At 28.8% G+C, this 24,674-nt stretch overlaps 8 protein-coding genes across 16 annotated transcripts; 4 read left to right on the forward strand and 4 right to left on the reverse strand.

Moving 5' to 3' along the window:
• Positions 1-30: 30 nt before the first annotated feature.
• LOC132908721 (opsin, ultraviolet-sensitive) lies at positions 31-4,222 on the reverse strand. Its single transcript, XM_060962988.1, has 5 exons — positions 3,951-4,222; positions 3,034-3,249; positions 1,927-2,308; positions 670-854; positions 31-359 (listed from the first exon to the last, which is right to left on the reverse strand). The coding sequence occupies exons 1-5, from the start codon at positions 4,172-4,174 to the stop codon at positions 251-253; spliced, it is 1,116 nt and encodes a 371-aa protein (XP_060818971.1). The 5' UTR covers positions 4,175-4,222; the 3' UTR covers positions 31-250.
• A 542-nt stretch (positions 4,223-4,764) lies between these two features.
• Positions 4,765-10,627, reverse strand: LOC132909341 (FAD synthase-like). Of its 2 annotated transcripts, XM_060964116.1 has the most exons (6): positions 10,498-10,625; positions 7,406-7,565; positions 6,804-7,056; positions 6,134-6,569; positions 5,883-6,024; positions 4,765-5,581 (listed from the first exon to the last, which is right to left on the reverse strand). In XM_060964116.1, exons 2-6 carry the CDS (start codon positions 7,553-7,555, stop codon positions 5,156-5,158), a joined length of 1,407 nt encoding a protein of 468 aa, XP_060820099.1. In that variant the 5' UTR covers positions 7,556-7,565; positions 10,498-10,625; the 3' UTR covers positions 4,765-5,155. The 2 variants fall into 2 exon arrangements, 1 of the variants encoding a protein (XP_060820099.1); XR_009658526.1 differs by lacking the exons at positions 4,765-5,581; positions 5,883-6,024; positions 6,134-6,569; positions 6,804-7,056; positions 7,406-7,565 and adding exons at positions 7,873-8,168; positions 8,320-9,846 and having other exon boundaries at positions 10,498-10,627.
• Positions 10,628-11,729: 1,102 nt separating this feature from the next.
• Positions 11,730-13,629, reverse strand: LOC132909160 (glucose-fructose oxidoreductase domain-containing protein 1). Of its 2 annotated transcripts, XM_060963783.1 has the most exons (3): positions 13,484-13,629; positions 12,888-13,409; positions 11,730-12,819 (listed from the first exon to the last, which is right to left on the reverse strand). In XM_060963783.1, the coding sequence occupies exons 2-3, from the start codon at positions 13,372-13,374 to the stop codon at positions 12,146-12,148; spliced, it is 1,161 nt and encodes a 386-aa protein (XP_060819766.1). In that variant the 5' UTR covers positions 13,375-13,409; positions 13,484-13,629; the 3' UTR covers positions 11,730-12,145. The 2 variants fall into 2 exon arrangements, with proteins under 2 accessions (XP_060819766.1, XP_060819765.1); XM_060963782.1 differs by having other exon boundaries at positions 12,888-13,629.
• A 110-nt stretch (positions 13,630-13,739) lies between these two features.
• On the forward strand, positions 13,740-16,391 carry LOC132909161 (tigger transposable element-derived protein 1-like). The gene is made up of 2 exons (XM_060963784.1): positions 13,740-14,277; positions 14,342-16,391. Exon 2 carries the CDS (start codon positions 14,344-14,346, stop codon positions 15,205-15,207), a length of 864 nt encoding a protein of 287 aa, XP_060819767.1. The 5' UTR covers positions 13,740-14,277; positions 14,342-14,343; the 3' UTR covers positions 15,208-16,391.
• On the forward strand, positions 16,295-18,260 carry LOC132909162 (general transcription factor IIF subunit 2). The gene is made up of 6 exons (XM_060963785.1): positions 16,295-16,456; positions 16,527-16,678; positions 16,748-16,837; positions 16,911-17,035; positions 17,115-17,258; positions 17,358-18,260. Exons 1-6 carry the CDS (start codon positions 16,308-16,310, stop codon positions 17,511-17,513), a joined length of 816 nt encoding a protein of 271 aa, XP_060819768.1. The 5' UTR covers positions 16,295-16,307; the 3' UTR covers positions 17,514-18,260.
• Positions 18,261-18,488: 228 nt separating this feature from the next.
• Positions 18,489-21,092, reverse strand: LOC132909158 (mannose-6-phosphate isomerase). Of its 6 annotated transcripts, none has more exons than XM_060963777.1 (7): positions 21,078-21,092; positions 20,639-20,777; positions 19,964-20,294; positions 19,540-19,855; positions 19,306-19,473; positions 19,016-19,218; positions 18,489-18,951 (listed from the first exon to the last, which is right to left on the reverse strand). In XM_060963777.1, the coding sequence occupies exons 3-7, from the start codon at positions 20,279-20,281 to the stop codon at positions 18,745-18,747; spliced, it is 1,212 nt and encodes a 403-aa protein (XP_060819760.1). In that variant the 5' UTR covers positions 20,282-20,294; positions 20,639-20,777; positions 21,078-21,092; the 3' UTR covers positions 18,489-18,744. The 6 variants fall into 6 exon arrangements, with proteins under 6 accessions (XP_060819760.1, XP_060819759.1, XP_060819762.1 ...); XM_060963776.1 differs by lacking the exon at positions 21,078-21,092 and adding an exon at positions 20,997-21,055; XM_060963779.1 differs by lacking the exon at positions 21,078-21,092 and having other exon boundaries at positions 18,489-18,530; positions 18,700-18,951; positions 20,639-20,923.
• A 568-nt stretch (positions 21,093-21,660) lies between these two features.
• LOC132909163 (large ribosomal subunit protein eL30) lies at positions 21,661-22,725 on the forward strand. Its single transcript, XM_060963786.1, has 4 exons — positions 21,661-21,805; positions 21,894-21,939; positions 22,202-22,347; positions 22,516-22,725. Exons 2-4 carry the CDS (start codon positions 21,919-21,921, stop codon positions 22,691-22,693), a joined length of 345 nt encoding a protein of 114 aa, XP_060819769.1. The 5' UTR covers positions 21,661-21,805; positions 21,894-21,918; the 3' UTR covers positions 22,694-22,725.
• Positions 22,726-22,888: 163 nt separating this feature from the next.
• On the forward strand, positions 22,889-24,661 carry LOC132908853 (O-glucosyltransferase rumi homolog). 2 transcript variants are annotated; one of them, XM_060963238.1, is made up of 6 exons: positions 22,889-23,106; positions 23,175-23,346; positions 23,412-23,613; positions 23,700-23,819; positions 24,045-24,277; positions 24,354-24,661. In XM_060963238.1, exons 1-6 carry the CDS (start codon positions 22,974-22,976, stop codon positions 24,556-24,558), a joined length of 1,065 nt encoding a protein of 354 aa, XP_060819221.1. In that variant the 5' UTR covers positions 22,889-22,973; the 3' UTR covers positions 24,559-24,661. The 2 variants fall into 2 exon arrangements, with proteins under 2 accessions (XP_060819221.1, XP_060819219.1); XM_060963236.1 differs by having other exon boundaries at positions 22,891-23,106; positions 23,700-23,978.
• The last annotated feature ends 13 nt before the right edge of the window (positions 24,662-24,674 follow it).

The following is a 24,674-nucleotide window of genomic DNA, read 5'->3' on the forward strand; positions in this document are numbered from 1 at the left end:
CTTTTGCGAAAAAAGAAATATATATACATATATATATATATATATATGTATGCGTATATAATATAATATGTATGTACATTCGTATATGTAAATTACATTGAGGACGATTATTACTTATGCAAGGAAATTACTTTATTGCTTTCGCTATACAAGAACCGCGTATGTTCAACAGGGTGGGAACAAAGTATCGAGCAAGGGCCGAATACATTGCTATCTTTTGTTCTCGAAGAAGAGGAGTTTCGATGGAAACTTAACTCGAGGCCGGTGGTGTGTTTACTGTCTCGGTTGTGGTGCTTTGCGAGTCGGATATCGGCTTCTCTTGCAGCTCCAGCCACGGTAGTCGTTTTTGCAGTTCCAATCTATTCAAACAGTAAAGAATATATTTTATTTCATCCTGCTCGTACGTTTCAAAGATCCTTTCCCGTACGTGCAGCTAACATCGAGACGTAATATAATATAATAAATCACCGAGGGAAGATTAGAAAATGGAAAGAATTTGTAAACAGAAAGATATATGAAAACTATAATTTGCTAAAAGAGCTACTGAAATTATTATTTTATTTAAGAAGACGTATAAAAAGAATTATAAGATCGGTGAATTATAATTTATATTATAGTTAATATCTAGATCTGAAATATTTACTTTCGTAGTTTCTCGAAAAAGTTTACCTGTATCTCGGATGGCTTATAGCGTATACGTATGGATCCAAACAAGCAACACCTTTACATGTGCACGCAGGTATCATCGTGACACCAGGTGTTAACAGTGCTTTATTGCCAAACGCACCGATCATTGCCATCACGCCATACGGAGTCCATGAGAGGACGAATAGAAAGCAAATCGTAATGGCAGCCTTCGAACAAACACATAAATTAAACGGATACACTAAACGTTAAGCGAGTATAGTTCGTACAAAATTAAAATAGCAATAGTTACGACCCTCCAACGTCTACAACATAGCTAAACAACCAGAAAGTAACTATTATTTCGTCAAAGCGATTGTATATTTTTAAAATAATTTACTATAATTCTTAATTTGTTCTTAAATGTGATCAATATCGATCATTGGTATATAATAGGATGAACGCTATAGATTTGCAAAATTGATGAAACAGAACCACATTTGCTCTTCCTAATCCCCTTTCCTCTTTCTTATCTTTGCTTCTCTCTATTGTTTCTTTCGTCATATGTCATACTATATACATATGCGTGTTTAAGTCATCTAAGTAAAAAAAGAAGAAATTTTGTTTCCAGGATTTTTTTCGAATGGATACAATAAAATTCCCCTGAGCTCCCCAGGGGACAAACAGTTTAGATTAATCAGAATTCATACAATAGGAGTTCGCTTATAGTCTGCACTACCTGTTATTTTTCATTGATACAGTCAAACCTCACGTGATAATATAATCCTCCTTTCCTTTTTCTACGTTTCACGTCGCATAATCTATCGATTATGTTATAAACCAATTACGTGATATGGTCATATAACATTTAACTATTTTGATGGAATTTTACAGCAACCATGATCGATTACTCCTAGTCACAACGAAATTGTTAAAAGAACTGAACTGAAATTGTTGAAAGCATCGAAGAAAGTTATTAAAAAAATGTCATATCTGACAAACGAAATTGGCAGAGGATATAAACATTGCAGTAATCGTTCGACACGTTGACTGCCACGATGGTCATCGGTGTCACCCACGTAACTAAACTTTGTAGAATAATTAAAGCAAGATAGACCTCACGGAGTAAAAAATCGTGAATAATTTAGATAACGCTGTGAGTAAAAACCGTGCAAATACGATAATAGTATTTTGCAAAAATTGAAAAACACAACGTAAACTCTCAGGGCAAAATACATAAAATTCGCGTGGCAGTTAATGTGTTTATAAAAGAGAAACAACGTAATGCCTTTATTTAAATACCTTTGCTATACGTATCTCGGCGCTTTGAGAATTTGTGTTCGCGTTACTCCGTAAACTGTCCACGTTCATCTTCTTTGCCTGTTCTCGAAGCGCTTTCTCGTGATTTACGACGTGGCTAACAATTTGAGAATAGTAGTAAATTATAAGCATCATTGGAATGCAGTAGGAGAAAGTAAATATGACAGCAACAAATGTTCGTATTTCATTAGAGTCGGTCAAATAGTCGAAAGAGCAACTGGTAAGGAAGCCTTCCGGTACAAAACGTCCCCATACTCCCATTACAGGCATCAACGCCCATGGTATGGTGTACGTCCAAATTAAGACGATAAACAAGATCACTTGTCCACGAGATAGCTTGCCATCCAACGGTCTTGCAATTGTACTAGAAAAAAATTTGTTTATTTATTTATTTCAGAATAAAATAAAAGGACGCTCGAAATCGTTCTTTTCAAACGTGTAACATTTTCTAACTAACTAATTCGTGTCAAATACTGGGAAATTAACGTTCAACGGTGAAGATGGAAAATAAGATCGTCGTGAAAATACAAATTATTCTCGTACGAACGTATGAAATAATCGGAATGTAGATTTTTATGCAGTTATGGGTTGGTGCAGAAGTTATATAACATACGGTAATTTATAAAACATACGTTGATCAAGGCTGTAAATAATTACTTTTCTATGCAATTACTGTAAAACCTTAATAACTTTTTTTATTCTTAGGTCTCTTTTACTGTAGGTTCTATTGTGATTTTATAGATTGTAATATTTCCTATTAGCGTCATGGGCATCCTAAAAACTAGTCGCTAAATGAAATAAATATATATAATTTATGTAATAGAAACAAACGCACGTAATATGCAAAAGTTTATAAAATACTCAAAGTATAATATTCGTTGTAGCGTTTAGTAGGCAAAACAATTCACCACCTAAGTTTCCTTTTTTTCTCTTATATGAAACCTTTTAGAAGCGTCCAAAGTCTAGAAATAATGCTTACACTGTTAACTTCTTTGTTCTCTTATGAAGTTGTATACAGTACAGGACTAATGTACATAGCAAGTTTGTCAGTCAAATTTTGTTCGTCTAAAAGTAAATGAAGAAGCATACCTATATCTGTCGTATGCTATAGCTGCATTCGTTATCGCGGCCCCGATTCCGCTTAGGGAGCCGATGACCGCGAATATTTGACATCCTAAATGTCCCAGAGCAAAACCAGTGTTAAAGGAATTGTATATGAAGATAGGCGTCTTGATCATCATAAAGAAATCGCAAATCGCTAGATTCACAACGAACATGTTCGAAGGCGTCCTTAATGATTTGGCACTTGAAAAAACAAGATTTAATTAACGCATTTTCACGCATTGCAGTAGTATAAATAATATCGCGCGTGTATTTCAAAAGCGACACAGCTCGAACAAGCTTTTCAAGAGAGACGAAGAACTATTTGCAAGCTTACAAAACTACGTATCACAATGTTGCTAAAAAGATTAAACTCTGGGAAACAATGGTCAAATGATAATGATCTTCGTAACTTCTTTTATTTTCAACCCTTGAAATTTCCCCTCGACTTGACATTTTTCATAACATTGACATTATTTCTAATGTATTCTACATTTACTTATTTACATACAATTCTAACATAACATTGACTTATTTTCAACCGCGACACTTTTAAATAAATTATGGATTTTTATCTGTTTATGAAATATTTGAGGATACAGAAATATACAAAATGAACATAATATACAAAAATATAAAAAGTATTCTCAAGGTGGAGAATTTGTTATAACGCTTGACGAGAGAAATAAACAGATATCATCTATCTAGTTATCGTTAATAAAAATATGAAATTGCATAAAAATCTGTAATCTACTTATGAAATACATGTGCGATATTATAAGACTTTTATAATTAGATATTTAGATAATTAGATGTTTTTACCGTAACGATGGCAAGAAATGTTATATGATAGAAGAACAATAATGATGAGGCGATGAGTCTTATTGACAAAGAAAATAACTTACGCGCAAAATATCCATATTACCAAGCCATTGCCAAGTAAAGCAAGGAAAGTAAAAAGGATATACAAGAGGGCTAATAGATAATGAAGGGAGGGGTTCGGCTCGGGATGGACCAGCCAATGTTCCGGTATATGGACTAATTCTTCGGCAGGAACATTCCATCCCAGCAAACGTGGTGGTCCTGCTGGTAGGTATCTTGCCTCCCAATGAATAGTGTCGTTGGACATGTTGGTCACTCCGTCTGCCAGCCCCTCTCCTTGATACCGCTGATCAGACAGCAGTTTTATACCATTTCTTCTACCCCCTCGAATCGACGAAACCTTAACCCGTTGGCTTTGCTGGCTTCGTATGAGGATCAGCCGGGGATTATCCCCTAGTTGCTCTGGGTCAGCAGGAATGTGTGTCGACGTCATAGAAGTTAGTCATACTAATCGTCAATCGAAATTTCGATTTTATCATAGGTGGATGCTCCTTTGAACTTAACACGTTATTCGTTTTATATCGTGCCTTTCCCCCCTTTCTTTTTTCTTTTAGCGAATTATGAGCTTACTGTCTCCTCCGTTTCGTATCACTCTCGTATACGCTCTTTGGAAATCTCTTTATTATTTCAGATGGCTTGAGATGATTTTCATCGGTATTTTAGCGTACTTGTTGGTGTTATATTATCTTAATAAGAGATTTAGTAAATCAAAAAATTTTTTCCTTATTTTATAGTGTCCTATAAGTTACTATCCCATTTAAATAAACAAAAGACTAAGAAGATGGATTTCTTTTTCTTGATTTAGGACGGAGATTTAATTAGAAATAATAAGATCAGTTCTTCGTAATTTAAAATTTATTCCTTAAAACCACTTTATTCCCTAAATTTATGCGTGTATGTACTAATACATTTTTATCAAGCATATAATGATTATAGTTAAATGATCTTAAATTAATTTAATTACATATTTATTCATTTTAATACTTTTATACAAATATTATGCTGTGTCGCAATTAAAAGATCACAATTAATTACATTAAATACTCATTTATAAATTGTATATTTTTAAAATCACATAATAAAAAGTCCTAATAGATTAAAATACTTTATATTATACGAGATATAAAGATAGTTTATCTTTTTAAAATAAGTTACAATAACCCTTCAAGCTGCATAAAGTTTACAAAAATACTGTAAAATTGTGTATGCTTTTCTACGTGTTTTATAGCTATACTCTCCCTTGTCTTTCTGCAGACTCATCAGTTAAAGTATATGCTGGAAGATACGATGATGGATTATCAGGATCTTTTAATCGTGGGTTCGGTACTGTTGTTGATTTTGTACCTAAACTCGTATATCCTTCATCATATAATGGACAATAAGGTACATTGTGTTTCAACAAAAATTTCCAAACTTGATCATACGACCACTTCAAGATCGGATTTACGCGAATTAGATTTGGCCAAGTTGAGTCAGTTGGCTTAAAGACCTCTAGATTTTGTGTACCAGGATCACCTCTCCTCATTCCCATAAGGCTTGCTTTTAGATTTGTTTTTTCATTTAATAATGAACATAATGCATCTCGCAAAGGACATTTCTTCTTTATTAGCTCTAAACCGTAGTATTGAGCTGCTCTTTCTACAAACGAATCCACCTTAAAATATTTAAACATGTTTTAGATTATTGCAAAATATATATGTATACTAAAGGTATGTAAGAATAGAAGAAAGAAAAATAGTTTTCGAGAAAATCGCGTACTTGACGAAATTCCATACTCGATTTTCTCGAAAGCGATGGCTTGTAGCATAAAAGAATTTAATATTTTTTGCTTCTATCTATGACTGAATTAGAACCTAATTTGAATCTTGTGGAAATCTAGATCTTTACTTTCAATAATATGATCTTATTCTTAAATAAGTTAGGATCATATTTAATAATTTCTAATTTAAACTTACTTCTGGGAATGGTTCTGCTGTTACATATAAACATAATAATGACGAGATATTTTGTAATTTTGCAACACAGGCAGCTAGATGTAAAACTACTGTGCAATCCTTCCCTCCATTAAAGCTTACAAAAACTTCTTCTGGCTTATATCTTAAAAATGTATGTGTATGAGATAAGAATATGTTAAATTTACTTTTACTTAAAGACACTTTTTTTCAATGTACATCACATTATTAAATACTTAGTCTATAATACTCACGTCTTATAACACTGTTGTAAAATATCCACGGCATATTTTATATGTACTTCATTTTCAGTATCTTCAAGTACAGTTTTTGCGTGATAATAACTGAATCCATTTTTTAGATTTCTAATTTTTTGTATTGGTAACGAGTATAAAAGTTTTCCTTTTGCTTCCAGAACGTCTTCTTTTCTCCCCTCTAATGTAATTCTTGTAAAACATTCAGGTGTTCTTTGTGGATAACTACCAATATTAACTTTATCTTTCCAATACTCTGCATGTTCATCCAAAATTCTTACTATTGATAATTCATTTAAATTAATATCTATTTCTTCAAAGTGTAAAGGAGTATCTCCTTTTAATTGAGGTATGATTACATCAACAGCTATCTCAAAATATGTTGGAGAACCTGGCAGCATGTATACATTCTTTGCTTTTATGATAGCATATTTTTCTGAAAATGATTTTATATAATTAATTTTATTAATCACATTCTGTTATTTTATTTATATATAAATAAAGCAAGAATAATACATAAAACATAGTACAAATTAGCACAATGTAGTATATTAATGTATGATCAATATAATTTTTTCGATATTTGCAATGATTTAGAAACATTATTTTTTGTTAATTACTGTTTTGGATGATAACAAGAATTTTTTTATGTTAGACAGAATTTACTCACTTGGTGAATAAATATGAATAAGCTCACAGGGTGTTGGTACAATAGTAAGGCGTTGAGTTTCTTTATCATTATTATTAGGAAACAGATTTAAACAAATATCAACTAATTCCCCATTTTGTTCAAATTTCAATCCTAAACCTTTGGCTACTGCTTCGTATGTTACATCATCATGTGTAGGTCCAACACCACCAGATGTAAATACAACAGAATATTCTTTTGAAGCTTCAAGTACGGTCTTTGCAATTTCATCTACCTAAGACAAAAGGCTACATTACACGTAGTGAGAATTTAGATTTTAATAAAAACATAGATATATGTACACAATGCATATTTACAAAAATTTATTATTACTAATTAAATTATTATTATCTATATTTTAATATCTTATTACTAATATACATTCAATATTTTAATAGAAAAAATATAAAATGAAAATTCATTACTTTTCTAATTTTATTATAGTTGAAAATAAAATAAACAAAATATATTGAACTATAATGCTTTAACATTTTTAAAGTGACAATTAAATATAATAAATAATTAACTAACTAAATAACTATAGCTAAAATTTAATACAAAGATTCTAGTAAAATAATACACACAACATCAGGAATCACTGTTATTTTTTGAAGTTTAATACCACAAGCACGTAATCTTTTTGCCAGATATGATGTATTTGTATCTATAATTTGGCCACGTAGAATTTCATCTCCTATTATAATCAAACCAGCAGTACAGACACTCTCCATCATGAATAGTTTCCTGTGCACATTAAAATACATTCACATAAGTAACTGTGAAGAATATCGACTAGATTTTAAAAGTTCTTCTTTTAGTATTAAGACAAAAATTAAGTTATCATTAAATAAACAAAATTTCAGTATGCTATAATACTCATTCACATATTTATTCTTAGATAAGTGAGATAAAAATTGGGTGATAAGAAATAAGCTATTAGACTACTACACTTGTATTTTCAATTACTTTTATTTGATACAAAATTATTCAATAAAATCTTACATAATATATTATGTACAATAATTTTGCTACAATGTATAAAACAAACAAATATTATTGAGCAGTTTTATTAATGAAGTACATTATATTACATGAATGTTCTAAATATGTATGTTTAACTAAGTTGTATGTTTGTCAAATTTGCATTTTCTCCACCAAGGAAGTTGTTGCATCAGTTTGTATTGGCGCTGCATTCTGCATTTTCTTCCTTTCTCTTTGCTCTGCTTTAGCTACTTTTATTTTTGGTTTGGACTGATATACTTCCTTACGTAATTCTTCAAGTTGTTTATCAATTTGTGCTGCTTTATCCTTATTTCCTTTAGTTACTTTATGTTTTTTCAAATCCAACTATTAAAATGAGGGAAACTCATATAATAAACTGTATATTATTATATACATATATTTGTCCATAAAGTGTGTGTGTGTGTGTGTGTGTGTGTAGTTCATTAGCAATATTTAAATATATTATGATTTATATTTTTTCTAAGAATTCACTTACCTTTTTTAAATTAGTTAACACTTTTTGTGCTTTTAGCTTCACCCTATCACCACGAACTGTTGCTACTTTAAACACATTTTTCTTTGTTTGCATTTTTTGGAATCCTTTGTTCTTCCCCATTATTCTCTGTAATATTATCACTTGCAAATACATCAAAATTATTTTCCATCTTTAATTTCTTCATTGCTGGCGCCTCGCCTTTTAATATATTTTCAGTCAATAAAAATGATACACGTATCATATCTTTGCTTAAAGATACATTTCTGACAAAATGTAAATCAATTAAAGAATCAGGACTCAATGTACAACCAAGTTTCTGTTCTACCAATAATTGTCCCAGTTTACAAGCATCTTCTCCTTTATTTCTTTTTATAAAACAATATAAGTGAACAGTTGGTGGACAACAACAGATTTGTTTAATTTCATTTTCACTAAATGAATCAAAAAATACATCCAAGAATTCAACAGCAAGTGCTGGTAAATTCATTACTATATGTTCCATACCAACTTTATTAGTAGCTCGCCTGTTTAAAATATCAGCCTTAAAAATGGTTTTTAAAAAATCTCTACCATCTATATTAAAAGATTGTATATTTTTTTTAACTTTATTAATGATGATATTTTTCTGTAGCCATTTATAAGATTCTGGATTTAAATCATTCGCAAATACTTTAATTCCTTTACGAGCAGCAGGAATAGCAAATGGTCCAATTCCAGCAAATACATCATATAAAACATCATTAGGTTTCATATATTTAACTACATTTTGATGTTCTGTACTTAATCGAGGATTCCAATAAACCTTAGAAAAATCTAATTCATATGTATGGCCATTCTCTTTTACTATTGTAATAGTATTTTTATCGCCTGCAAGAATTTCCATAGCAAAATTTCTAAAAGTTGTATCAATGATATCTATTTTGTTCAAAACAGTTTGAACATTTGGAACCATATCAAGATAAACTTGGCCAATAATAGCTTTGTATGGTAAATGTGCATCATGCAGATTTAAATGCAAAATATGACCAACTATGCTATATGAAGTTGGAACCTCAATTTCCTCAGGTAAAATACTCCTTAATATCTGATAGGATTGCCAGTTATCGTATTTTAAAGTTATTTTTGTTGTTCCAAACTGTTCATACATTCCTAATAACTGATTCTTTTCACTTTCTCCAAAATCTTCAATTGTTTTTATTAACTTGGGATCCAAATATATAATAGTTTCATTATCTGCACTTTGAACTGGTTTAAAATTTCTTACTTTAAACAGATACTTTTTTACAATAGGTATTATTTTTGATAGTGCTACACCACGAGTTTTTAAAAATGGTAATTCCACAGTGGTTGTAAATGCAGTACGGTCCAAACATTTCATTCCTCGTACTGATTCCAGAGGAACCAGCAAAGAAGACATTTTAGAATAAAAACAATATTGTATCCAACTGTATTGTTTAACTAATGTAGCTAAATATTGATGTTTAATCATTTATATGACTATATATAATTTCCCAATATCGTGATGCCCTACAAAGAATTTCTAATTACCCCATGTGTTTTAATCTTTATCTTATATATTCCAAAAATATAGAGCAATATAAATAAAGTATCAATATATCCAAATATCGAATACAACTAACTACTAATGACAATTATTAAAATGTATAAATATTTTGCTATATATATTTCTACTGTCATAATTATTTATAGTAGCATATGTTTTTCACCTATGCTATATGTATAGTAAGAATATAAATATTTTGATTTTTTAAATAAGGCATGAATAAACATAATAATACAATGCTTTATAGAAACAACTTTTTCACAATACAAAATTCCAATAAATTAAAATATTACTATCGTTATCCGAGAAAATCAATTAGAGTAAATATAAAAATAGTAACATCAAATAAACTATTCGATTATTATAAGATTATCATAAGATAGATTATTATAGATTATTATAAGATTTACAGCGTTTTTATATTATTAAGTTTTAAATTTATCTCTATAAACTTACATTATTTTAAAATACCAATGTATTTATATACGTAAATAATTGCCTTTACAAAAGATAATATCAGATAAACACATATATTTTATAATAATTTATGAAAACGTAGAAAACAATTCTTTATATAAATACTAAAAGTATTATTTTAAAAAGTTGTTATTTACCTTTACGTCTCTGTTTGACTTGTAGAGTTATTGTATTTTGAATTAAATAAAAATATATTCCATTCATTAAATGAGGTTATCAATTACACGTTTTATTTGCACAATACGTGAATCAAATAATATGTGAAAATATACATATGGCTTATAAAAATAAAAAATATATTTACATTAAATATACTTATAAATTTTATAGCAATTATAAATTATAATTTTAACTAAAAAATAAGAAATTGATGTAACTATAATTAAAGGAAATAAAATTAATTGATTAATTGATTAAAATTTCTTAGGGAATTGCACCAATTTTAAGATTAAAAATTTACAAATAGGTATATTAATTTTGTATTTGATTTTATGTGATGAAATTTTTAAATAACTTTACATAAACATATATATATATATATATGTGTATATATGTGTATGTACCCTATTAATGTTATTAAACTGTCATTGTATTAATAGCAAACAGGATAATCCCTACTCTTTGCTAACAGCATATGTTGTATATATGTATGTTTATTGCTAATATACATATATTTTTTATTTTTGTTAGTCACAATAATTTATCAAATATAAATAATAAATGTATGTGTGTATAATTAAATGAAATTAAATAATTGGTCTATGAAAGATTCGTTTTTATATACATAAATTAAATTTACATTTGAAGAGATTTGAAATATATACAAAGTTTAAAGTTATTATTAGAATTAGCATATAATTAGCATATACACGTGCATAATTTTACATCTAATTACTCACAAAATTGAGCGTATTCTATTAAAGAAAAGCAAGCTGAATTTAGTCAGTGATTAAATTTATATTCTATTGAGTAATAGAAATAGTAAATAGAATTATTTAGTTACTTCTTCGTATTAAAGCTACAAATAAATATATGTATATATAACTATTTTACATCTATATGATCGTATGTAGAATGAGCTAATTCAAAATTATTTAAAAATTGCATTTGTTAATACATAATTGTGTGACCGACGATTTTGAGCGATCTGTGCTTTTATCTTGCATATACATATATATAATTTGCATATAAATTATATGTATATTATAAATACTATAAATATATAAAAGGTAATGATTAAAATTTGTAAAAATCATAATTGTATTACAAATTACATATATTTATGATTTAATCATTTATAATGTATCACATTGTATAAAATATAAAATAAGCAATGAAAAAATACAATAAATTACTAAAAATGAGAAACTGTTATTTACAGTAAAATTTATTTCTCTATATTGCTTAATTATGCAAATATAAATATCTTCGTTAATATATAAATAAATATTGTTATGATTTACACATAGTTCTTAATAAATATTATTCATAAGTTAGATATCTCTACTGAAGTACTAACAATACTATAACATTTTCAAAATATACTGTACATATGTAGTCATGCACATATTTACACTATAAAATATATTTTAAATTTTTGTACTAAATAAGATGTTTAATTAAAATTTATAGTCCAATAATTTAGTTTAAATTATTTTTCGAGCTGCCTTGTAAATAGTAATACTATACATTTATAAAGTAATAAGTTAACTCATAAGTAAACTTATGATTTTTTGAGTGTCAAAAGTCTTCACTTAATTTTAGAATTTTGAGATAATGTCCACTTTATATTGATATAGCTGTAGCTCTAACAGCTGCACTTAATAGAGGATTTGGGTCTGGTTCTTCTGTTAAAATATTAACTTTTACCCATTCTCTTCGTTTATTACTCTGTCTTAGTGCATCAATAACTGCTTGTACATATAAACCATCTTCAAAAGATGATGCAGAAAATACTGGTTCTTTTATCCAACCCTTTTTATCTTCAACAGATTGGAAAGCTTCTCTTAGTGCAGTGATCATTTTTCTTAATCCTTTGATGTATGGTCTTGGAATAGAGTCAGCAATGGGAAATGATATATCTTGTAAATCATCTGTATCATGATACAATATTTCTTCTTGTCCATTACGACAACCATGCAAATCTCCACCACGTGCAAGAAGATGATTACCACCTCCACATATTAATACTTCTTGAGAAAGCTGCCCTTGTAAATGATTACTCAATGTTGCTGTTACCAATGTGCCACCACTTAATTCCATTTGGAAACTGCAGAAATCTGGTGATGTAACGTGTCTAATTCCATTTATATGTTTTGTAGTTTGCGTGAAAGTCCGGACTACAGCATGTACTCTTGAAGCACGTTGACCAATTAAATGAAAAATTAGATCGATTACATGACTTCCAACTAAGGCTAAAATTCCTCCTCCCATTGTATCATCACACAACCAATCGTATCCTATAATAAGAAAGAAAACTGTATTTCACAAATATTTTAATAATTTGATATACAAAATATATTCTAACCATTGTGTAATAAACTGCCCATATGTACTCTAACTTCTATTACATTTACAGGACCATTTAAATATCCTTCTTCTAAAGCTTTCTTCATGTGAACAAATGCTGGTAAAAATCTTAAACTATGATTAACAATACTTATTAAAGAAGGATAATATTGTGCAGCTCGCACCATTTTTAATGATTCGCTTTGACTTAAACCAGCAGGTTTATCACACACAACATGTTTTCCTATCCCTAATGCTTTTACCGCAATTTGTGCATGTAAGCTAGGAGAGCACATGATAAAAATCAAATCAACATCCTTCCTGAGGAGTACATCATCAATTCGACTAGTATGAAATGGTATTTCAAGATCTGTTGCAACTTCTGACACTTCTGCCAGTGTACGTCCCCATATAGCTTCAATTCTAAAGCCTTTCTCTCTTAGAAAGGGAATAATTATTCTAACAATACTTCCTGTACCAAAGACTCCAATCCCAGGTAATGTCATGCTGTATTGTTAATCTCCTCTGTAAGTCTTTCTAACTTAAATTTTATTAAATAGTAATAATAACAATATTTAATGGTCTCGACTGTAATTTTAAAGTAGCTTTATTAACCTTTTGAGGTGTTATTTCTTGATAATATCTTTTATTTCTTAATTTAGCATATACAAGAAATTTGACAACCATTACAACAAAATGCAAACACACATCACACTGTATGTTTCATACTTTAAGGTTGGTATTTCATGTAGCTATGTTCAATTTACAAATTTTATTGTTAAAAAAATTTTATCTAGATAAGAGCGAAAATACAAATTGCATTACTGTAAATGATAAATATAATCGTTCGGTATTAAATTATTAAAGAAAATTCACTTGTATAGTTACATACAGTACAGTTGTCGTATAGTTACATATAATCACATAGCAAACGAATATTTATAATATTGTTAAATTTTATTAGATACAATGATACCGTCACTGTTAAACCCGTTAAATCATATAAACAGGCTTGGATATTCGCTAGAGGAAAGCGTTTGCCAAGTGGTGCCAAAAAAGATCAGCATTTTGCACATGTGTGACACAGTGCATGATGGCATACTGACATATACCTGTCCCTCAATTTACGCGGTATTTTTTTATGCGGTAGATTTTATGTACGATCTTAATCTACGCGGTCAGAAAATATATTTTCCTAGAAGATTTAAAAGTAACAAATGTATATAGTAACTTATTCGGCGATGTTGAAACGCGTTAATACTGTATGAGATAAAAATAAAAGTACATTAAGTTATGATAGTCATCATATGTCTACTTACATAAGAAAACATCGATAAAGTAATATTGTATTTAAACATTCAGACATTAGAATCAGTCGACTTTAACAACAGTATATTATTCAGTACACAGTAAGTAAGCAACATGTTTATTATACTATTAGAATTTATAATTTATATTGTAATTTTAATCCAGGAATGTTTAACGAACATTCAATAACACAAAGAAAGAGAAGATCTATGACTTTGGAAATGAAAATGAAAATTTTGGATCAACTTGAAGAAGGAGAAAAACCCACAGTGATTGCTAAGGCATACGGGATAAATGAATCCACTGTTCGAACAATCAATAAAAGGAAGACAAATATTAGGAGTAGCATAGCCTGTGGAACCTTGTCAAGTTCACAATATTCATCGTATACAAGAAATCCTGTAATAGAAAATATGGAGAGAGCACTGATGATTTGGATGGTTGACAACATGCAAAAAAAGATACCCATGAATAATTCAATGATAAGAGAAAAAGCTGTGCATTTTTTTAACAGGATAAAAGAACTAGCTACATCAATTGATAAAGTGGACACTTTTACTGCAAGTAAAGGATGGTTTCGAAACTTTAAAAGAAGACATTCATTACAGAAACATAATGTGTTACTAGTAGATCGTAAATTAACCGATATTGACTTTATACATATCACATCTGAAACCCAACCTAATGATAAATGCAACAGTGACTATAAAGAAACAGATTCAATCACTGCAGAAAATCTTTGTAAAGCTCTTGAATTAGCCAAAAAATTGGAAAGTGTTATTATATACAATGATCCGAACATTCAAAGGGTTTCAAAATTTCGACAAGATTTAATAAAATGTTGTAGTGAATATCAGCAAATTTATAAAAACTTAGTAAAAGAAAAGGTTGAGAACAAGTCATCCAAAAAAATTAACAATAACAATGAGAATGATGTTGATTTTCCAAATATTTCAAGTGATGAAAGTGATATGTTTGTGCCAATTAAAAAGAAAAAGTTGAATTACAGTAGTGATAGTGACATTAAATAAAATTTACTTTCTGAAACGTCATTATTTTTTTTTTTTTTTTTTTTTAAGCTATTTGAAATAAATATGTATTTCTAAAGTTTATATGTACTAGCTTTTATTTCTAATATTTTTCTTTTGTACTGATTTCATTTATGCGATTTTTATTCGTGTAACACAAATTCTACGTGGAACGGATACTCTATGTAAATTGGACAAGTGTATCATACATATGTGTGTCAACACATGTGCATAGATAGGTACACATCACCACAGACGAAATATAGAATAGATATGACATTCAATGCTTTTTCGCGTCCCATGTTTTGGGAGTTACCTAATCTCCCGTATCATTTTCGTATCGCATGCAACGTTATCGATTCAGTACAGTAGTGGTTTTAATTGGAACCAATGGAACTAAATTTTCCTATAAAATTACAAAGAAGGTATAGGATAGCCTATGCAAAAGTCCGAACGTTGATACTCAATTGATACTCTGCGTTTTATATGACATGTGTGACCCGTAGTGAAGATATCACGGCCATCCATGACCACGATTCACGGTAGAAATGAAAAGGAATGTGGTAAAATGAACATAGGAGAAATTCAGCCAAAAATACGCTCCACAAATTACTGCCGAACTATACGCACATTTCTTTCTCCTGTATATGGTGAGAGAAACGTGTGTGTGCACTTCTGGTCATGGACGAAATAAATATTTTCACCTTCTGTTCTGCACGTCCTCTCTCGCATCCTCTTCAAATTCCTACGATTTTAGACATGGAGAAACCATTTAGCAGTTAAAAAGGTTTATTACTTGTTAATAGCACTGATTAGCCGATAGATGGAACTGTCGTGTAATTTTTGCCTGTTCATAGCCAGTTTACATTATATGCATTTGTATCTTATAACAATCGCATCGTGTAGGAGCAAAACAAGAGGAGTAACAGTCGTTGTATTTCTAAATCGAATAATCATTTAGTTTAGTTTATTGAGGAATTAGAGTAATTGAAACTTGTTACTGTACATTTTATAAATATAAAGATATTGTGTATATACAATTTTATTTATTTCACAATACAGTACTTAATTCTTGATATAACAATCCCCTCAAAAAGGAAATCATGTCTACAAACGTGTCACATACAGAAAAAGAATTAGATTTAAGTAATGCTGGAAGAGGCGTGTGGCTTGTAAAAGTACCTAAATACATAGCAAATAAATGGGAGAAAGCACCTGGCAATATAGAAGTTGGCAAATTAAAGATAACTAAGTATGTTTCCAGTAATACTATTTCAAAATCTCATTTTCACAAATATGTTAAATCTTATATGTGTTATTAGAAATCCTGGTCAGAAAGCAGAAGTATCGCTTAGATTGTCAGAAGCGGTGTTAGCTTTAAAAGAACCCGGAGAAGAAGAAATTCCAAAACAGCATAGATTAGATGTTACAACAGTAACGAAACAAATGTTAGGTGTATTCTCTCATGTTACACGTAAGTTATTGCAAAGAATTATTTAAGATATGTATATCAATGTGGTTGATAAATTCATATTTTTGACAGCTTCAAGTAGTTCAGATTCTATAGTTCCTGAAACTGAAAAACTATATATGGAAGGAAGGATTGTACAAAAATTAGAATGTCGTCCATATGGTAAAAATATCTTAAAATATTTCAAATACTTTAAGCTCTGTATAATTTACATATTTATGTGTATTATTTTTAGCTGATAATTGTTACATGAAATTAAAATTACAAAGTATTAAAAGAGCTTCTGTACCACAAAGACAAGTTCAGCAATTAGATAGGGTAGTCCAGAATTTCAAACCTGTTTCTGATCACAAGCACAACGTAAGTACTTTAATGAAGCATTTAAAGTGTATTTGTATATGTATTATGTAAACAATCTTTGTTATCAATTATTTTATAGATTGAATACGCAGAGAAGAAGAAGGCAGAAGGTAAAAAGATGAGAGATGATAAAGATGCGGTATTGGACATGTTATTTGCTGCATTTGAAAAACATCAATATTATAATATAAGAGATCTTGTAAAGATTACAAGACAACCAATTGTAAATATTTTTTTAATAATATTACATGAATATATTAATATATATTTATAGGTAACAGTATCGATATTAATTACTTATTCATTTATTTTATTCTATTAGGTGTATTTAAAGGAAATATTGAATGAAGTTTGTAATTATAATCTAAAAAACCCTCATAGAAATATGTGGGAATTAAAACCAGAATACCGGCATTATAAAGAGGAAGAGAAATTCGAAGGCAATCAGAAAAAAGCTGATGAATCAGATGACGATTGAAGTTAAAGGTATTTAAAGTATTAGAATAAAATTTAAAATAAAGTATTTTACACTACTTGACATCTGAGGCTGTGCGAAATTAACAATGTTTGAACAAATTTTTTTAGATGTATATTTACAATGACTTTATTCCATTGTATCAATATAGGGGATTACATATTTAAGACTATATATCAAATTAATTGTTCGTTTATTTTTTTAATGTAAATGGTCGAAAATTGAATCAACCATGTTTTAATAAATATTACAATCTTTTTATTACAACAGGAGAAAATTGTAAATTTATAGAGCGTATATTTATACTTTATACAAGAAAAATGTATTGCATTATTTTGCATTGTTACAAGATTTACAAATATTTCTAAAATTGTACATAAAAGATAACATATTGTATACGAACATTAAAATATTTAAAAAATAATATAGTTAATTGTTATCATTTCATTTATGATAAGTACGAACAAATATTTTTTTCCATAAATAAGGCATTATAGAATGATAATTATTAAATGCTGATTTCTTTTATGGCATAGTTGTTTAAATGTGTGCATTTTACATAGTATACAATCAAAACGAACTTATGTATGTAATAAGGATAAGAAAATACTAGTTGACTTAAACTGACTAGAGTTGATTGCACATGGCCTTCTGTTATTGGAATAAATAGTAAAGTTATATTTACTATATTGTTGTAAATAATGTAATTATAAAATATGTGCTTTAAAATAAAAAAATAATATTTAGCTACGTTACTGTATCAATTGGTATACCTTTCTTCAATTCGAAAAAAGTGAGGTAATAATTTTCTTTATCTATAAAAGTAGTACTTAATCCGAAAAATATCACTTAATAGTTAAAACGCATTATAATACATATCATGGCAGGAATTATAAATAATAAATGTTTCCAATAAAGATGTCCCTAGTTTTATGCATTCATAGTATAGTAATGAAAGCATCATATTCAGACATTAACTCTATTTTCTAGCATTTAATATAAACTATGGAATGCTTTACTCTAAAAAACATATTCCTACTAAGAAGAATGATATTGAGAACAATGTTCAATAATTTTTTAAATCTTTTAACTGTTCTGTAACTACTGATAAAATTTGAAGATCAACAGTTTTAGTTTTCAACTAAGAAGCATCCAAAAGTGCATTAATACTTTGTGCATGCAAATTTACCGTTTTCTTTCATCACATTTCTTTCTAAGCATCCGATAATTCTCTTCAAACATTAACAAAGGCTTGAAACATCAACATTGGATGACATCCACATAAAACTTTAATTCCAACTTTTTCATCTGCTGGAATAAATATAACTGAACCTCGATAAAGAATCTTCGACGGTGAAATTTCACCCTTTCCATTTATAATTATTAAAACGCTCGCTGTACTTCTTGGAATTATATTATACGAAGCTCTTCCAGGAGGAATCTAAAAAAATAATACTTTTTATACATTTAATAATTGATGGATAATCCTGTATAGAGGGACTTACTGTTATTTTAGCAACAGCAAAATCTACTACAGGTGGACGAAATACTTCGGTACATTCGTCCTCCCGAGAAGGTTGAAATCTTTTTGCAGAAATTGGTTCACAAATGTACCTCAACATTTCAACTAATGTTGGCACATCTTTTAGTTTAGGAGTTAATCCTGCACGCACTACATTATCAGAGCATGCCATACATTCCACACAATCTATAAATATGGTTTCAAATTATGTTTATGCAAATCATCTTAAATTTTAAAGATAACATAATATAAAACATAACGTAGAATGCTGACCACCAGAAAGATATGCATGTGGTTCATTTGGTCCAAGATATATAGCCTCACCAGGCTGCATAGTTATAAAATTAAAAAAATAAATGCCAAAACATCCTACATCTCCTGGATAATCTGAATACAGTCTTTCCAGTAAACTAGCATGTAAAGTTTGTCTTAATGATTCATCTAAAGGAAATCACCATTTTTATTTATGAAGAAGTAATTATAAATATTTTAAATAACAAAAATTACCCAAATTAGATAGTCTGTCAAGTAATTTTCTAAGTTGCAATGCAATTAATCCAGGATCACAAGTCATGAGACTATGAAAACATGTTTTCAAAGATTCTGTATTGTCTGCTTCACCTGTTGTCATAAATTTAAGTACTTTATCTTCTCCTATTACAGCACGTAATTCAGGTAAAATTTTTAAAAACTCTTGTATCTCTCTGATTGGACGGAAGCCACAAAGAGCCTCAAAAGGCGTTAATGCTATTGCAAGTTCTGGTTTATGATTTGCATCTTTGTAAATAGTGGGATGTTGTTGATTCAGTTTTCTTGCTTTTTCCTGTATTGAAATATGATATTTAAAATTCAGCAATTGTATATGTACTTATATAGTATATACTAGTATAATAATACTTATATATGTACATGTATATGTTATTATATATACCTTATCTGGATGTGCTTGGATAGATAGTGCTTTATTCACAGATAACACTTTAAAAAGAAATGGTAAGTGTTGACCAAATACTTTTTGTACATCATTTCCTAACACATTAGTATTTTGTTTTATGTATTCTTCCAAAGATATATTTAAATTTTTTATATATGAAGGACCATTGGGATGAGTACCTATCCACAGTTCAGCATATGGTCTCTTTTCATCCAGTACAAAATCTGAATTAGAAGATTTTATTAAGGTTGCAACAGTACTATCAATACCATATCTTCCCCAGTCGTAAGTTTGCACTTTACATTTAAGCTCCATTCCAAAGATATTTCTGAAACATAAAATAGAAATTCATTGTCTATAGCTTTTACAAAAACATTTTCATACATCCTTCACATTATATTAAATTAGTTACAGATAGTACGTTAATAAAAAATATTGTCAAGTAAAAATTCTTTCTCTTTTTCCAATTTATATTTCTTTAATAATATTATCACATATATTTTCTGTTAAAATATGTAATAATATTGTATTTTAGACGAAAGCATATGTTTATAACTCCACGTAGTATTACATAGAAACAATAGAGCGCGGACAACGTCAAGACGTCAATTATTTGACATCATCTGTACAAACTAAGCCTGATAAAAAGGTGACACGTAAATACAATATTACCACTTCTTTTGATAAGTGCTGTCCAAACTTTAATCGCGAGCAAAACGAGCTTTTCCCACTCTGCCCTGGTCGCCAGGGAAACCGAGACGCTAATCTCGCATGTCCAGTGCGAATCTTCCGCGAATTTTATATGTTTAAACTGGAAAATTAAAGATATAAACGATTAATTTTATAATAGACACATAGAAAGATTCATTAGAGATAGTCTAATAAAATGTATATATGATTAAAAATAGCTTATGATAAATAGACAAAATTATTATTAAAAAATAGCATGTGAGTGCAAAATTTATAAAAGAAAAAACCGCGGGATTTGCCCCCTCTATTATAAGTGTATACGAAATATAACAGTATTAACTCATATGTATATTTGTTTATAGAGAAGATTTAAGTCATATGAGGAACTCCGCCCGCGATAACATTTGATACTTGATAATACCTGCAATATTTCATTTGCATTTCTCTGGTATCATGTTTACTGGAAGATACTCATTGCAATTTTCATTTTGTTACGTTATGCGTTCTGTATTGATTATATTGTTCTCTTACAGTAAAATATTTTCTATTGAAATATATTTTCTTTGAGATTTTTAAAGTTATAGTTAGTTTATTAATATAATAATATAATTAATTTATTAATAAAATAAATTAAACTGTTTATGATTATTCATTACATTTTAAATAAAGATACGAAAGTTTATAGCTATAAAGAGTGCATTTGTAAGGTTGTTGTAATGTTCACAAATAACTAATTTAATAAAATGAAACGAAGAAAGTGTGAATCGAGTTAGCAATTGTTAATCATAACAATAATAAATAATTCTATAATCTTGCAAATTAAAATTTATATAATCTAGTTCGCTACATTTCTATTATATTTTTCCGATATTTTTCCTATAATTATACTTTTATAGTATACTATAATTATATATTTATATACTTTTCTAATCTTTTACTGTAAAACATATATTAATTATACATATTACCAGATGTAATATTATACATGGAAATGAATATAAAGCAACAAAATATTATGCAATGGAAACACCACTCTATACAATTTATATTTCGTGGTAATTGGTAATCTGCTTTAAGTGCGCTGTAAAATCTTCAACCTCGACCTCTTTCACGTATATCGTGTTCTGTGGCATTAAGCGTGCTGGGAAGGTAGTGCAAAAATATTTTAATATTTTTTAATAATACATAAAAAATATATAACAAAATTTCATTAAATATATCTAATTATTTGTTCCAGCATTAGCTTTCATTAAATAGTAAATATGGTGGCCCAAAAGAAACAGGTAAATATTTTCTCAATAGCACACGTGTACTATTCAATTTTCGAAGCACATGTTAAAATTATTTTTTATTTCAAAATATTAGTATAATTAAAATATAATACAATAACGCATAGGTACAAAAAGTAAATTTATTAGTTTGCTTTTATATCATTTTGATCCAACGAATTCTTCTTTAATATAGGCAAGCAATTTTTTAACAGTATTCATGTTTTATAGAGGTTATGATTCTACTAAATATATATTTGTGCCTATTTGTTAACAGAAAAAGTCCCAGGAGGGTATCAACTCCAGATTGGCACTGGTTATGAAATCAGGGAAATATGTCTTGGGTTACAAGCAAACCTTGAAGTCCCTTCGGCAAGGGAAAGCAAAATTGGTCATCATAGCGAATAATGCTGCACCTCTAAGGTGAGACTGAGATGTAGTACTCCTTCAATAATTACAGAGCAATATTGATTTATATGCTCATAGTGGGAGTCCTACGGAGTAGTCTCACGTCTCTGCTTGTAAGTGCAGAGACATCCTATATCTATTTTAACATAAAAGTTATAAGTGTTTATTTTGTTTGTTTAACAGGAAATCAGAGATAGAGTACTATGCTATGTTGGCGAAGACAGGTGTGCATCACTATATAGGAAATAATATAGAATTAGGTACTGCATGTGGAAAATACTTCCGTGTATGTACTCTTTCTATTACTGACCCTGGAAATTCCGATATTATAAAATCTATGCCTACTGGTGAACAACCATAAATATATTTTTATTTAATAAAATTTTAATAAAATATATATTGTTATCGTCTATTTTCATTTCCCTGCCCTTTAGTTTCCATTATGATTGAAAATTGATGTTATTAAAGTTAATATTAAGAAACTTTTAAAATTTGGATTAAGAATTATATTTTATTAATACATGGATGTCATGCAATAGTATGTAAGTTCTGATTCTTGTAGATGTCACTAGTCTCAACCAGATGCTTTTAAGCATCATTATTTATATTTTATTCAAAAATTGTCATGCCGCTTTCTTATAATGAACACGTTAGTATTAAGCTATATTTTTTTAATAACCATTTTTTGGGTAGTTTACTGTGAAGAGCAATATTGTCCTATTGATAATCCGGAAGATTGTATTGAAAAAAAGGAGGATAATATTTATAAGAAAGGTATTTATGGACAGAATGTTTGAAGAATTTTGTTTAATACCTTTTTCATCAATTTCTTCTTTTAATAGATTTAAATAAGCAATATATTAAGTATTATAATGCAATTGAAGAAGCACAAAAGAATTATAAAATTTGTAATAATACTAACAATGGCTGTTATAAAGATATTATTATAAATGATTTAAAACCTTTCAAGAAGAAAGGTATAAATAAGGATTTAATAAATGTTGCAAAAACCAGGTAGGTATGATAATTGTACATTACGTAATAAATATTTTCTAAAATAAAATTTATATTTTTTATAGAGGAACTGTTTATCAAATAATACAAGGAAAATTGTATAGGCAAAAGGATTGTATGTTTCCTTCAAGATGTTCTGGAATAGAACATTTTCTTTTAAAACTTGCTCCTGGATTAACAGATATGGATTTAGTTATAAATGTAAGAGATTATCCTCAATCAAGTAAACACTTTGGAGGTCCATTACCTATTTTTTCGTTTAGTAAGGTAAACAAAATTTATTTTTAAAATTTATTTAGAACTTTTATATTTTATTAATGAGAAATTTTGAGTGTTGTGAAATATATTTCTAGACTCCAGAATACTATGATATTACATATCCAGCATGGGCGTTTTGGGAAGGTGGACCTGCAATTTCTTTGTACCCCCGTGGCCTTGGAAGATGGGATGAACACCGTGTATCTTTAGATAAAGCTAGTAAAAACACATTGTGGGAGGAAAAAGAAAATAAAGCATTCTTTCGGGGTTCCAGAACAAGTTCAGAACGTGATAATTTAATATTATTAAGTCGCAAGAAACCAAACTTAGTAGATGCTCAATATACAAAAAATCAAGCATGGAAATCTAACGAAGTAATAATTTTTAACTTTTATCTTTATATAATTATATGAATAAAATAATTTTGTATGTCATTGTAGGATACATTATATGCACCTCCTGCTTCTGAAGTTTCTCTGGAAGCTCATTGTAAATACAAGTACTTATTCAATTATCGAGGTGTTGCAGCATCATTTAGACATAAACATTTATTTTTGTGTCAGTCCTTAGTATTTCATGTTGGAGATGAGTGGACTGAATTTTATTATAACGCAATGATACCTTGGATACACTATATTCCTGTTTCTAAGGATGCTAATCAAACAGTATTAGAGTATGTTGCTATCTACTTTGCATTGCTGACAGTAACGACTTTTATATAATATTAATATTTTTATATGCATTTACAGAAAATTAATACAGTTTGCAATAGATAATGACGAAATGTCAAAAAAGATTGCAGATCGCGGAAGAGATTTTATATGGAATAATTTAAAGTTATCTGATGTCACACAATCTTGGAAAAACCTTCTTAAGAAATATTCAAAACTTTTAACATATAAAACTACCTTAGATAAAAGCTTAATTAAAGTGGAGGGGAAGGAAAGGACTTAATAAAATTTTGTTTAATATAGATTACTTTATATATTTTTTTGTTAAAATTTCTATACTTTGATGTAAAGTATTAACTAATAAAAATAATTTGGTAATGATCAGATATTTTATTAATT

The sequence above is a fragment of the Bombus pascuorum genome, chromosome 7, assembly GCF_905332965.1.
Source record: "Bombus pascuorum chromosome 7, iyBomPasc1.1, whole genome shotgun sequence".
NCBI lineage: Eukaryota > Metazoa > Arthropoda > Insecta > Hymenoptera > Apidae > Bombus > Bombus pascuorum.